This window comes from Emys orbicularis, chromosome 14 (genome assembly GCF_028017835.1).
Source record: "Emys orbicularis isolate rEmyOrb1 chromosome 14, rEmyOrb1.hap1, whole genome shotgun sequence".
In the NCBI taxonomy this organism is placed as follows: Eukaryota; Metazoa; Chordata; order Testudines; family Emydidae; genus Emys; species Emys orbicularis.
Window position 1 is genome coordinate 21,284,668 of NC_088696.1, and position 14,730 is coordinate 21,299,397.

Below are 14,730 nucleotides of genomic sequence, written 5' to 3' on the forward strand. Positions count from 1 at the left end.
TATCTCCTTTCCTTCCAGCTGGTAAGTGTTTTGCTCCTATTGTATTTTCTCCTTACTTTCTGTTCTAAGGAGATAGCACAAATAGAGTATCACATAGCTATTTAAATATGCCTTTCCATCTAGAATTAATTCTTTCAGGGCCTAGAAAAGTTTGAATGTTTAAAATGACACACACCTTTCAAACCATTTAGACCTTAACAACTGCTGACTTAGCTGCAAAATATTTAGCTCCTGAACACTTTAAATGTTTATGATGCCTTTGGGGAATTTGTATTCTAAAAACAATACTGCCCTGTGCTGATAATGTCATGATAACAAGAAGCATGTTTCTTATAATCTGCAAAGAACAAAGCTATCTTGGACTCTACCTTGTAAATTTTTCTTTTTTTGGCACTTCATAGTTTCCGCAAAAGGCGTCAGCTCTGTTTTGGCAACATTAAATACAATCTGTATTAAAACTGTAACAAATGTCAATCTATTTAAAATAATTAATGTTAGTCACATTTTTTTATTCTCAATAGTACTATACCTATGAGCAAGACTCTTAAAATCAAGACTGATGTATGTTGGAATATTTAAATGTAATTAGAGCAAAGTAACTGCACCTTAAAAGAAGACCACACTGCATTTTAAAATAAGACCACATAGTCTAAACCTACTATACCTTACATGTGCTTGTTTTCAATTATTGTAAGGCACTCATTGAGGAATTTACTGACCAATACTGTCAGCAAGAACAGGTATGCATCATTAAGGGCTTAATTAAAGTTTTAATACTGATTAAAATGTTTTATTATTGTAGTATGTTAAACTGCAGTGGTCTCCAACCTCATTAAGGAATACAGGACAGAAATTATTCAGGAGTTTCAGTTGCTTGGTTTAACAACCTAGCTACTGTCAATGTTTGATTTAAATACAGTTTGATTAAAGCACACTTTCCTTTTGTGTTAGCATGAAAGTTCAGAAAGATGTTGAATGCTGCTTAATGAGTATTTACTGAATATAAAATTGTTTGAGCATGTGACATGACCATCTCTATCCCTGCAGTCAATTAGCTTAGTACAACTGCAAATGGAAAACATTTAAATCATTTGGAATTGGAACACAGCTCAGTTGTGAAAGTTAATTTCATTACACATCTTGATTAAATTAAATGTGGAGTATGCTATCAGTAGCACTTTTAAGTTTCCCATCACTAGAAATTAACTGCAACAGTAATGATCATAAATGAATTATTTGAGCAGGCCACATATACTCCTATACATGTTTAAATGTTAATTCAGCACTGACCTAGAGGCACTTGATTATTACCTGTTCTGCTTTTCACAAGAAACAAATAAGGATAGCAGGTGCCTAGTTAAAATGGGAGAATGCTGTTAGGCTTTCAAGCAGACCTAGTCTCTAATTAGTATAAAAACAATAAGTTAGCACTAAAGTACTGTAACAGTGACTTCTTTTATACACGGTATTTAAAAACTCCATAGAATTCACAAAATTCTAGCCTGGAAAAAATATAAAGACTACAAACAAAACACAAAGTTTACAAAAGTTTAAAGATCGAACATCATCTTCAAAATCAGTCCAAAATAAATGACTGACTAAGGGTGAGAAGGAGGGAAACCGTGACAGAGTTTTGTTTTAAAAAATGTTTTAGGGGTACTTGAAATACTCTAAAGCAAAGAACTCCATTGTGAGCATAGACTTTCGCTGCAATTTTTAGGGCAATATGCTCCCCTCATCTCCATTGCAGTGCTCAACTTTGATATTCTACTCTTGGTTCTATGTGGTATTAACAGAGGAATATACCTTCTTGTGGTAGGGAAAGCAGAATACAGCAAAGGAGGAGTATTGTAAGGATCCTGAAGGATTTTGTATTTCATTTGTTATACTTGTTCTGAGCATTTTAAATTGCTTTTAATAGAGGATACCAAAGTACTACATATATCAAACATGCTCCAACCTTAAAGTCTCAAAAGAAATACACTAAGATCTATCATTGTGTTAAAACAGCATAAAAACAAGCAACAGCACACATCTGAATAATTAAAAAGTGTTTGACAACATGGAGGTTACTCTAGTCTCCAACGTGTTTTCACTATCAAAGGCTTTGATCCTGCCATCAGATCCCAACTATGTGGGCCTAAGGGTCCAAGAGAGTCCCACTGAAGACAAACCGGCTCTGCATGGGCAAAGAGGTTTGCCTGCAAGGATGAGCTTCTAGGATTGAAACCAAAGTTTTTACTGTTTTAATGTCTTCAAAGACCACAGCTAACACATATTTAGTTATGAAGTAACAAGGCCTACACTCAGCTTACTTCTATCATGTTCATGGTACAGTAAAATATTCAAAACCCTGAGCAGAACTGTATAGATTAGTCATTCTGCAGTGTTGATGCAGACTGTCTATTCTGCACGTTTTTCAGTCAGCTAAAAATGGAAAATTCCCTGTCAATGTCAAGAATGTTATAAAAATTAAACTGTCTAAAACTAACTGAAGAATCACAGTAATTAAACAAGAAACGCTTAATGTAAAATGCCTAAAAACTAACATTTTGTAAACTTCTTCAGCATTTCCCACTGCAGTCCTAGCAATAAAATACTGAATTTAAAGCCACTGTTGGGAATATATGCTATTTATGTTTAGCAAGCTTGTAAACATGGAATGTTTTGTTCTGGAACACTCTAATGAAGTACATGGAATAAGAAGACAAGTTTTTTTTAATTTCCTCACAGAAGCGAGGATACAGTGAAGCTTTCAGATCAGGTTCATTCTCTCCTAGACCATCCATGATCTGTAAGAAAGTGAACAGCTTTGTGAAACACCCTTAACCACCACTCAATCATGTACCATAACAAGGAACTCTAGGAATTAGAAAAAAAGGAATATACTCAAAGGGCCAATGTGAACCAAATGGGAAGAAAGGACCAAATTAAAATGTTAGGTGTTACAATAGCACCACTGGCTGCACTCTCATTAAAGGCTAAGTTCTAGCTCTGGTTTCTCTGTGGCACTGAGTCTATGCAATTTTGCTTGCATTTGTGCAGTCTGTTTAGGGCCTTCACCCTGTGGAGCCAACTCCTAGTAAGGGGTGAGAACTCCCTGGGCACAGCCGTGTTACTTACACTGTTACCCAACCTGTTGGAGTCCATGCCTCCACCCTCCCAGGCTCTGGAAGATTATACACAGGGAACACTAGGCATGTGCCGTGCTCACCTGAGGTCCAGCAGGTGAGGATTCAGAGGGGTAGCCGTGTTAGTCTGAATCTGTAAAAAGCAACAGAGGGTCCTGTGGCACCTTTAAGACTAACAGAAGTATTGGGAGCATAAGCTTTCGTGGGTAAGAACCTCACTTCTTGCATCTGAAGAAGTGAGGTTCTTACCCACGAAAGCTTATGCTCCCAATACTTCTGTTAGTCTTAAAGGTGCCACAGGACCCTCTGTTGCTTTTTACAGGTGAGGATTGTTTCCCCCAATTACTATCAGTTAAAGCAGCTAGACTCCTTTTAGGCTGAACTTCTGGATGAAAAATGGCTCCACTGGGCCTTAGTTCCCACCCTCATTGCAAAATGGAAAAGATGTATTAGCAGCTTCAGACTCAAACATTAATTGCTTTTCTCCTAGAAGAAATTAAACAAAATACATTTTTCCTTCTAAAACCTTGTACTATACTTACATGACCATTAGCTATATCGAGCAGGTCTCGTAACCGACAGCCTCTGCTATGCCGTCTTTCATAACATATGCTGTCCTCCAAGATTACATAGTTTGTTCCAAAGGATCTCAGTATGCTGTAGACATCTTCAGGAGATCTCTTTGCATATACCTGATAAAGCTACAAAAACAGAAAAATGAAGTTGTAAGAGCAAAACAGACTTGTTATCACTGTACATTTGTTTATTCTATTTCATTATTTTTTCATCTTGAACCAGAGAAAGATGAGAAGTTTGTCTCAAAAATACAATCTTCAAGATGTGAATCAATTACCTACCAAGTATAAGGCAAATGTCATCATCTTTGGTTACTGTATAGCCATCAGACGTCTCTCATATGGTTTCCAAAATGTATTAGAATATAGTCATTCTAACTATGTAAAGGATTTACCCTTTCACCCAACATAGCACCTGAATGCTTTCCATGTAAAATCAACAGCAATAGCCAAGTCCCTAACAGACTTCATGGAGTTTCTTGCAGTTCTCCCTTGTGGGCAGAACTCTGCTTGGCTTGCGTGTTTGTTTATTTTTTTGTAGGTCTTTAATGGTAGAAAGGAGTGAATTCTGTGCAAAACCCCCAAAAAGAGTAAGACTTTGTGTACACTACAGGTTACTTTAGTATAATTCACATTGCTCACTGGATTATCCACACCCCTGAGCGACGTAAATTATACCGACCTAAGCGCCAGTGTAGACAGCCTTGTGTACTGCCTCTCACGGAGGCAGGAGTTATTAAACTGATGGGAGAGCTCTCTCCCATCGGCTTGGAGTGTCTTCACTACAAGCGCTGCTGAAAGTGCTGTAGTCTAGAGGTAGCTTAAATCTGAATGTTTGCTGTTGCTGGAGCGACACCCACAAATACATCAAATTCAGTCCTGTAGGGACAGTTACAAAAGTGCTCTTTTTCCCAACATCATGACACGTTAATGGGGGAAATGAAATTTTGCCTCAGTCTCTTATCATTAACAGCCAGAAAGTGTCCCCTCTCATTAAGCAGTATTGTTATATTATTCATTTTAGTGGCTTAAACCATATCAGCACTTGAATTGATGTACAAGTGTTTATAAAACTGTAAACTTTACTTCATCTGGCTCTGTTCCACAAAGGAGACCCCTGAGCCACTTTAGCTAAAGTTAACGTCCTGAACACACTGTGAGAAAACAGACTTTGGGACATGCACTAAAGGTCAACAGATCAGCTCTGCTGCAATAAAGGAAAGGGAATAGGCTACAGAATCAAGATTGCTCCACTGAAAATGCCTCTTCATAATTAAACCAGATGGCTTTTAGCTCCATGACTTTGGATGACTGCAACTGCCACGTCATCACACAAGGAGGGAAGGTGGTCTCAGAGCCAGATTCTGATGCTTTTACTCAAGTTTAGTAGCACCTTATGCCTCTTGTAGTCCCACTGATTTCAGTATACACAAATGTATAATCTAGGGTACTATTAAACAGGTGAGATTCTCACTGCTACTCCTTTTATACCAGGTAAAGCACCAGGGTGACATAAAAGGGTTCTAAAAGCCCTGGATCCAGCTAGGGGAGAATTCTCCCAATGCAGTTGGTGGCTGTCCCTCTGAGCAGATGGGACTGTAGCATATAGGATAGTGTAGATTCTGGGCTGTACTGCTGTCCATAAGGCAGTCTAAATTACGTAGGAGGGTGCAAGCGTGGCTGAAAACCACTTTAGCTCTCTTTCCCCATGGGCTGAAAGTTTGGTGCTGAGTCTCTCAGTAAGAATATCAGAATCTGGCCCTAAATTAGCAGACTCACAAACCATTAAAAGCTTCAGAGATTATACCAATACTTTGAACTGCACCAGGAAACAAACTAGAAGCAGTGAACAAAATTATTTCAGTCTCAACGCTCCATTAGGGCACACACGCTTTTGTGGGATAGACCCATCTTATAGTAATGGGAATTAGATGAAAGTAAGATCAGAATGTTCTTACTTGTTTTGTTCTCTCCCTTAGACTCTTGTCTTCATAATGTGGGTGATTAGTTAAGATCCTTCCAGTGCACAGTTTGACTCCTGCTAATAGCTGCATGCTCCCAGCAATCACTGCTTTCTTAGGAGTGTTTGACCTAAACAAATGTTCAGAACATTGAGGAAATCTTTGAGGTAGCACTTTGCATCAGCACAGTTAGAGATCAGGAGAAATGTTTTCCTCCACCCCCCAATTTCTTTCGTCTCAGGTAGCAAAATGTTCTAGAAAATGTGATTGATTCTTGAAGTCCCTGAATATGATGGAAAAGATTTGCAATGAATCCCCTAAACACTAGGCCCTCATAAATAAATCTGTTTGCTAAATGGGTAAACTACATGCATAAATATCAGTTCTGGAAACTAGAAATGGATGTGCTTGCAAATTTTACAGACACAATTAAAGAGGCTTCCTGAAAATCTGGGCCTGAAAATCCTAAATTTATTTGAGATATGCAAATAGCTGCTTAGAGCTAGTCTTTTTGGGTAAAGCCTACTAATTTCAATTTATAATGTCATTCGCTAGCTTACACAGCCTGTGAATATTTGTAGGCATCTACTTGTCATATGTTTAAAGTAGCTTATCAGAAAATATGTTGCAAATCTAATCTTTCACTCCTAACCAAATGACTGCTCTCCACTGATACTGATCCAATCTGTTTGACAGCATGGATCAATCAGAATGCAAGATTTTTTTTGTCATTCATCATAACTATCCTTGTGTTCATTTTGAATCTACACAATTAAAAGATGGTCCCTGACCCAGAAATTTCTGTCTAAATATATGATGACACAAAGGGTGGATACAACAAACAGATAAGGCAGAGCACAAGGTAGCAGTGAGACTTATGATTAGTGTAATAAAAAGTGGTTACAGTATACCAACTGTGTAGCATTTGTCCAGTGTTTTGTAGGCGTCATGACCGAGGCAGATTATAAAGCAGGGGTTCTCAAACTGGGGGTTGGGACCCCTCAGGGGGTCGCAAGGTTATTACCTGGGGGGTCACGAGCTGTCAGCCTCCACCCCAAACCCTGCTTTGCCTCCAGCATTTATAATGGTGTTAAATATATAAAGAAGTGTTTTTAATTTATTTGGGGGGGGTCGCACTCAGAGGCTTGCTATGTGAAAGGGGTCACGAGTACAAAAGTTTGAGAACAACTGTTATAAAGTGAGATTAGGACAATAAAAAGGAGCATAAACTAAAATGGAATTAGCAGGGAATTTGAAGCATAAATACCCACAGCCAGAGACACATACACAACCACAACCTAACAATCAAGTAATTGTCGGGTAACTTGATACAGAAATAAGCTTTCTTCACATACCAGTGCATGCACCTGCCAATATCTAAAGGTGTATCTTAGAGGCCTTATGAAATGGTGGCTGTAAATGATCAGTCTTTTTTTCATGGAGCTCCATGATAAAGTTTGAGAATGTTAAGAGGAGAGCATTACATTTTGCTAGAGCCCTCCAGAAGATACTACTTAAAAATGAATTAATATTGATCATAAACCTTTCCTAAAACTTCTTGCAGTTCCATGTTAATCTCATTCAAAAAGGGCATAGATAATATTTTTTTAATATGCCAGTTTAACTTCACTGAAAAATAATTTTTCAGTGGTTTATAAAACCAGTTTTATTTGAAATTCTGAAAGTCTTTAACCTCGCTTTAATATTTTATTTGCACTTAAAACATTCAAAGCCACAAGTGTCATGAATAAATGTTCCATCAAAAAGAAACTTTCTTTTGGAATGTAGCGGTATGCACATAGAATGATCCACACCACTAGCTGTAGCAGCGACTGAACCCTGAACCAGAAACAAAGCACAGGACTCCACCATTTGAGATAAAGAGAGTAATTCCTTCATCTGATCGTAAGTAGCAGGCTTTGATCCTATGGATTAGCCATAAGAGAGGGACATGACACACGTAGTCAGTATGTTAAAGGTACAGCATGATTTGCAACGTTTCATGTATGCATCCTTCACTAATACTTCTACCTGATTCACCCACTAACAGCTGTGGTCTGTATCTAAAGCAATTAACATGCTTCAAACCACTGAATGGCACTTCTCTATTACAGAAAAATGAAGCAATTTTTACAAATGTCTGAACAAATGATATATAAAATGAAAGGATAATTTGTTTTTATAGCTTTCTGCCAAACTCAGTACCAGGCTGCCCAACCTGCAAACAATTTATTCTCTAAGAAATGTCACTAAATAATGACAAGGACTTACAGGTCAAACTGATTTACATTATATAATTTAAATGTCATTCCAAGCAGACCTGATGGCATTTTGAACAAATAATCTCATTTATTTTTGAAGCTCTAAGCTTCAACAAGTTAATTACTGCTGAACTAATGGGTAAACTGAGCACTATAATATAATGCACGAACCCTTGCTTTATCTACACTTTTAAGAATTTATAGAATTATGTAAAAACTACAGAATAACTCATTAAAAATAAAAGGGTTTTATAGGAATTGTAGGTCTGAGATTAACCTGCATAGACTTCAGAAAGTGGTAGTAATTCTTTCTGTTCTTGGTAAACTGCTATGAAAATCCAATACACTTGTTTTAAGGAGGTCCTACTGAAATAGCGAACGTTGCAATTATAGGTTGTATCAGTAGAAATAGAGTTACTATTTCTATTAAGAGCTTTCTAGAGCTGAAAGCTGACTGTGGAGTTCAAGGTTGTTATAAAAGCTGGCAAAGCTCAGGTTATCCTTTTACTAATCGAGTGTGAAGAAGGAAGGAATATATTCAACACAGAAAAAGAAAGAATGAGTTTTCTGAAAAGGGCTTCCCAAACACCGCACTCTAGGGCAGATTCATCCTGAAAAGAAAATGCCATTTATTCATAGAATACCACATAAAAATATTATGGGACTAGCTGAAATTGTTAGACAATAAAACATATTCAAGGAAACTCTGTCAAGACCAATTTGGCCTCTGGATTGGAAAGACTGCAACATCACAAAAGAGGGAGGAAATATGTACACAGAAAATAACACATGCATTTTTCATCCTAGCCTTGATTTTGTGCATTCAAATTTTGCACACACAACTGAATGCACCTGTAAAGTGGGCATGCACCCATTTTAGGCAGTCAGTTAACACATGAATTGGTCTGCCATCAGAGTCTGTGGCTCAAAGTATGGTGCCAATAGTCTGAGGGAAAAGGGCAAAGCTAGTTAGTGTCCCTGCTTAAAGCCTGGCACATGCACTAGCTTCCAGTATGAGTTCTCTTGAGCTCTGAAAGTAGGTACTGTGGCATAGGTCAGTAATGGCACTGTAAGGAAGAAATGCTGTCCTTAGCTTGAAGATGGAATATGACCACTATCTCATTATATTGATTTGTAAAAAAAACAAATTTTTCTTCTTTTCTTTTTGGCCCAGACCCTTTGTTTTTGAGTTTCACATGATTTCTATCTGCAATCACAGATTAGGCAATTTCACTCGACACTTGGCCCGGATGCACTTGAAATCCAGCCAAGCTTTGCAAAAAGGATTACATCTCAGCAAACTTTTCAACAAACCTGGCCTCTGTTTTAGGTTTGTGACAAACTTTTGCATGGTGGTTGGTCTGGTTAAAAAAGATTCCATAACTGTAGACTGGATCTCCCTTGAAGGCAGAAGACATTTCTCCTAGATCACCTACCAGCAGTAAATAGAATAGGGGAGCTCAGCTCACTCTGCTCTTCTTCCACAGCTCACAAATGAGTGTGTTGTTCATGTTGTCTTAGGCAGGGAGATCAAAGCTAAGAATTTCCCATACCTCCTACATGGGAACACAAAGCTCTAAGGGCTACCCTTAAGACACTGGTTGCTCCCTCTTTATTTATTTAATATTTTTTACCACTCCGGTCCATACACTCCTGCTCCCTTTTCACTCGTTTTTGTAACAGAGGATGTATAAAATCACAACCCCAAAGATACAATATTCTTTAGTAATGGTCCAAAACATGGCAAAAGATTGTTGTAAAGATACAAAACAGTACAGATTGTTAAGACTATTGTAATATTTTTATAAGGAGTAAATCTGTGGAAATATATATTTGGACTTGTTTTTTAAACTGGACAGACTAATGCAGGGGTTCTCAAACTGGGGGTCGGGACCCCACAGGGGGCATGAGGTTATTGCATGGGGGGGGGGTCACAAGCTATCAGTCTCCACCCCAAACCCTGCTTTGCCTCCAGCATTTATAATGGTTTTAAATAGATAAACAAGTGTTTTTAATTTATAAGGGGGGGGGGGGTCGCACTCAGAGGCTTGCTATGTGAAAGGAGTCACCAGTACAAAACTTTGAGAACCACTGGACTAATGGCTTCTATCACTCATGTGTATTTGGACACACTCTTTTATACTGTATTTGGATCTGTCAGACTCAAAGGCCTTTTTGATGTGGAAAGGTTTGCAAAATGGAACAAAGGTATCCTAATTCAATAATATATATGACAAACTGGAGGTCAGCCACACTTCATTTTCTATAAATGAATGAATAATTCTTGACATCAAGAGTTTATAATGCAAATTCTGGCATACCTTTAACTATAGCAAAATTGCCATGTGGTAGCACAGTATAATGTTCTGATTCCACAACTTCATTTTAAATTAAGAAAATATCAATCCAACCTTGAGGTGCATGCCATAAATTTGTTTTTGATTGTAGTTAGTCACAACTAATTTTTTTTTGTGAACAATATATTTCTAAATGCATGAAATCCTAAAGAAAAAACTTACTCTAACTGTCATACATTAAAATGAAAATGTTAGCATTTTCAGCAGAGGGAAGATGTGAGAAACTATTCTCACTGCATCAAGTGAAATCCAGTTCATGGTTGGGACCAAAGCCACATGTATATTTTATGTATAAATCTATATCAAACTCTGTATATGGGACTCAAGAGACCTAAGCTATCAAATATTTACCATCTCTTAATAAACAAGTGGCATTAAATGGTACTGGCTGATAAAAATTAGTCATGAGGTGGTGTCAATGTGGCTACAAAGATACTAAATGATAGAGACAAAATAGGCCTGCTTTCAGAATACCACTCTAAAATTAGTAACATATTTACTTGTGAATAATTGCATTGATTCTCACAGGTTGCAGAGTAGGAAAATACAGCATTATGGTTCATAAGATTATTGCTAGGAGTGAAAAACATTAGTTGCCGTTAAACTGCTGAGTGACTAGTTTCATCACAATACATTGCACAAATATAACTTCTAGGGTTGCCAACCCTCCAGCATTGTCCTGGAGTCTCCAGGAATTAAAGATTAATCTTGAATTGAAGATGGTCATGTGATGAAACCTCCAAGAATACGTCCAACCAAAATTGGCAACCCTAATAACTTCAGTTATTCAAATGTGGGATATTAAACAGCAAACTTGGAAGTAAAAATATAATGCAGTGCTATACTAGGGTGTTCAAAATATTTAAAGGCTACAAAGCAGCAGGTTCAGGTTTTACTTTCAAAATATTTTCTCAAGAACACAACTCTGCTTTAAAAATAAAATAGCAAATGGCTATGTCAGAATTCCAAATAAATGCAATTTCCAGGGATGACAAACACCAGGGCTCTGGTAAACCCTGATACACCTCCAGTCTGAGTAGGTTCAGGATTCACTACAAACATTTTGCACACCTCAAGCAAAGCAGGCGGGGGGCTAAAGCCTAACTTCAGTGCAGCTGTGCAGGTTTAATTTGGCTGTGAGTTCTGAGTGCAGCATTCAGTCCACTGTTTGCACCAAAACCACCATGCCCCTGTGCCGGGAAACCACTACAAATATATACATAGATTGAGTTATTTTAAAGTAAGGGCAAGAGACTAGCACATGCATACTCTGTGAAAACAGATTTTCACAAGTGAATGCCCCTCACTTTTTAATGCTATCTAAAAAAAATAAAGACCAAAGGAAGCAGAAGTGCATCCAAGGAGATTCATTGATTTCAATACATTTTTTGACCATCACCTTCTCCAAACTGAAGATTCTCTCCCCTTTTCAGCCAAGGGAATGATCTGTGCTTATCCACCCACAGGGCCTAATGGAGACAACTTGTATCCAGAAACCTTGTTGCCAAATAGTGGTAAACTGCTGTACCAGGGCACAGCAGGCTGGCAAGAGTTGCAACTATCTGTTTTCCACAGTCACTGATGGTCTAGTCCCTAGATATCCCACTCCCCTTTAATCATCCCCACAAGTCACTATAGTTCACTGATGACCTGTGGCAAATGGAACAGTAGAGCACTATATATAAGAATATTGGATTATTATAAATAGCATTTAACATAAATAAATATACTCTTACTTAATCCAGTTCATCAGCTCCACTGTGTCTGGATCATAGAATTCTCTCAGCTCTGACAGCTCATCCATCATTCCTGGACAGAACTAGAATTACAAACAAAACAACCTGAAGACAAAATGAACAAACCGGGTTCTGGATACTGGAACAGAGCTCAATTACTCAGTGTAAATGGCTGGTTTGAAGTATTGATCTTTTCTCCCTTATCTATAAGCTAAAAGGCTTTAGTATATCTGCCCCTCTGATGGCCCTCATATCATTGGCAATCTGGGGCCTGTTGAGGTCCCCAGCTGATGCTAGATCAAATAAGAGCAGAATGATCAAGGTGGCTTTTTAACTTAACTAGACCATTCCATGGTTTTGTCACCTAGAAATTAGACTACACCTTAAATATATTTGGAAACTGAAGCTAGTGGTGAATGTGGCAGTCTGTTTCTGTAGCCGATATTGTGAGAGTGCTTTGGAATCTGTACTGGGTGCCTACTGGTCTAAGTTATTTGTTATGACTTACAAAGCCCTAAATCTACTGTGTTGACTGCCTCTCTTCTAGTCTGATACTACTGCAGTTGAGATCGGAGAAGATACATTGGATAACACTCAGTTTAAAAGAGAGGGACTGCTGTCAGGGTGTGTCCTCCCAGAGTCCCTTAAATTTGGAAGTTTTTCCCCACTTTGGTCTACTAGTAAATTTAAGAAGCTTGCAGACTTTTTTCTATAAAATGATTAAACAAAAATGCTCAAATCTGAGGGCCTAAAATTAGACACTTAAGAGGCCAGTTTAATAAAAGTGCAGAGCACCGGCAGTTCCCGTTGGTCTTGGTTAGTGAGGTCAGTGCTTGACACCTCTAAAAATATCAGGCCCACTTATTTAGGTGAATAAATTTAAGCATCTACATTTTGGCTTCATTGGGTAATGGAAAGGCAAGAACTGCTAAAGTTTTTCATACTGTTTCTGTTCGCCTAAGGATGAAAGCAACCAGGATGTTAAATATCATCCTTAGGGATGTTAGGCTGGAAATCATAACTAAAAATAAGATTGTCCTTTCCTCATGTTTCTATGGAACCTCAATCTTACAGACTACATTGTTAAAGATGCCTGTCAAGATGTAGGCATAATGGACTACAATAAAGATATCTGTACCCTAACCAACTAAATTTATCAAGATTTAGATTTATTAAAACACAAAGTCAGGATTTCATGGCATAATGGGAATTCTGGACTTAATCAGCTTTGTGACCTTAGCAAGTACTAACAATTTGTTTAGGAATAACTGACTCATACAAACACAATTTGATAGATAATCTTCTATGTTTAAATTGTAAAGAATGCATATAAAGACCTTAAACAACCTGGATAATGACTAAAAATTTTGATTTTTAAAAAAACCCACAAACCTTTAAACCTCAATGCTGAAGCAATAACATGCTGGACAAATATGGAATGGAACTATAAGCGCAATCAACATTAGCGGCTGTATATCTGCATTACGCATGGAAATCCTCCAGCACTTAGTTTTATGTGAAAGTTGTAGTCTGCAGTACACTAATGTAGAAAATTCATGTGACTAGAAATGTAGATGTCTTGTAGGTCTCAAGACACACTGTATAACTAATCTAAAAGCTGGCTAGTGTTGCAACCACAGCTGTAGCTGAATAAATAATCTTTTGGGGAAAGTATTTGGGATTGTAGCAACCACATGTCTTAAAAGAAGCTTTCATTAGCTTATTCAGGATTAGGTTAATAATCCCATAAAATTGCTGGTTTAGGGGAGGGGGCTAATGCACATTTCCTCTTATAAGTGTAACCTCAAGGGGCTATGCTAAATGGGTTTGCTTGCAACTACTTCACAAGAACCAGATATGATGGCCAGTTAAACTTTATTTTTACATGTAATAAATATGGAAGATGTTTATGCAGTCTGTGCACATATGTGGTGTGTGAAAAGAATAATTTATTAGGTGCAAAGCAGATATTGTATGTCTTGATATCCAACAGAATCAACTTACACCTTCAGCTTTCTTGCAAAGGTTGGGATGGGCGATATACATAAACCATTCCTTTGTCACGGAAGGAAAAGATTCTGGATCTCTCAGTAGAGAGGTTAATCACTTTCTCTGGCCATACTCTGAGGATTGGTTCACTGACAGCATTTTAATCTATTTGTTGAAAAGTTTTCAGCCCTGAAGAGTGAGTAATAATAGTCAGAATTTTGGGGAACTGTCATTTTCAAAGTTTTTTAAATTGTTTGAGTCCTAGCTAGCAGAGAATTCAATCTTCTTTTCAGAAAGTTCTTACTTAAGGGCCTGATCCTGAAAGATGCCGAGCATTTTGAGAGGAGCTAAATCTGTTCACTCACATTGAGCATTCAGTACCTTGCAGGGTTAAGCTCTTAAACTCTATGAATTAGCCTGCTTTTCCTTAATACCTGCGCTATTTGGATACCGGGCTCTTCAGGTAGTTTGAACACATCTATGGGCCTGATCCACAGCCCATAAAAGTCAAAGGAGTCTCCCTTTCACTTCAGTGGACTTTGGATTGGACCCTATATGCTTTAATGACACTTCAGAAATGGATATTGGCTTCAAAGATCTCTGCTTGTGACGAGTCGGATTGAATCTCATCAAGTTGATGTGTTATCCGAGACAGCATTCTACGGAAAAGGGACTTGCCACCTCTAGCATGCATAGAAATGGATACATCCCATCCATTCT

At 37.8% G+C, this 14,730-nt stretch overlaps 1 protein-coding gene across 1 annotated transcript in view; it reads right to left on the bottom strand.

The window, feature by feature from the left end:
* Nucleotides 1-2,630: 2,630 nt before the first annotated feature.
* Nucleotides 2,631-14,730, bottom strand: part of DPY19L3 (dpy-19 like C-mannosyltransferase 3) — a 49,018-nt gene continuing 36,918 nt past the window's right edge. Inside the window, exons 15-18 of the mRNA XM_065416697.1 lie at nt 12,022-12,104; nt 5,665-5,797; nt 3,674-3,832; nt 2,631-2,792 (exon numbers count right to left, since the gene is read on the bottom strand). Of these exons, the coding sequence (XP_065272769.1) occupies nt 2,631-2,792; nt 3,674-3,832; nt 5,665-5,797; nt 12,022-12,104 (537 nt within the window). The remainder of the gene's footprint in view (nt 2,793-3,673; nt 3,833-5,664; nt 5,798-12,021; nt 12,105-14,730) is intronic.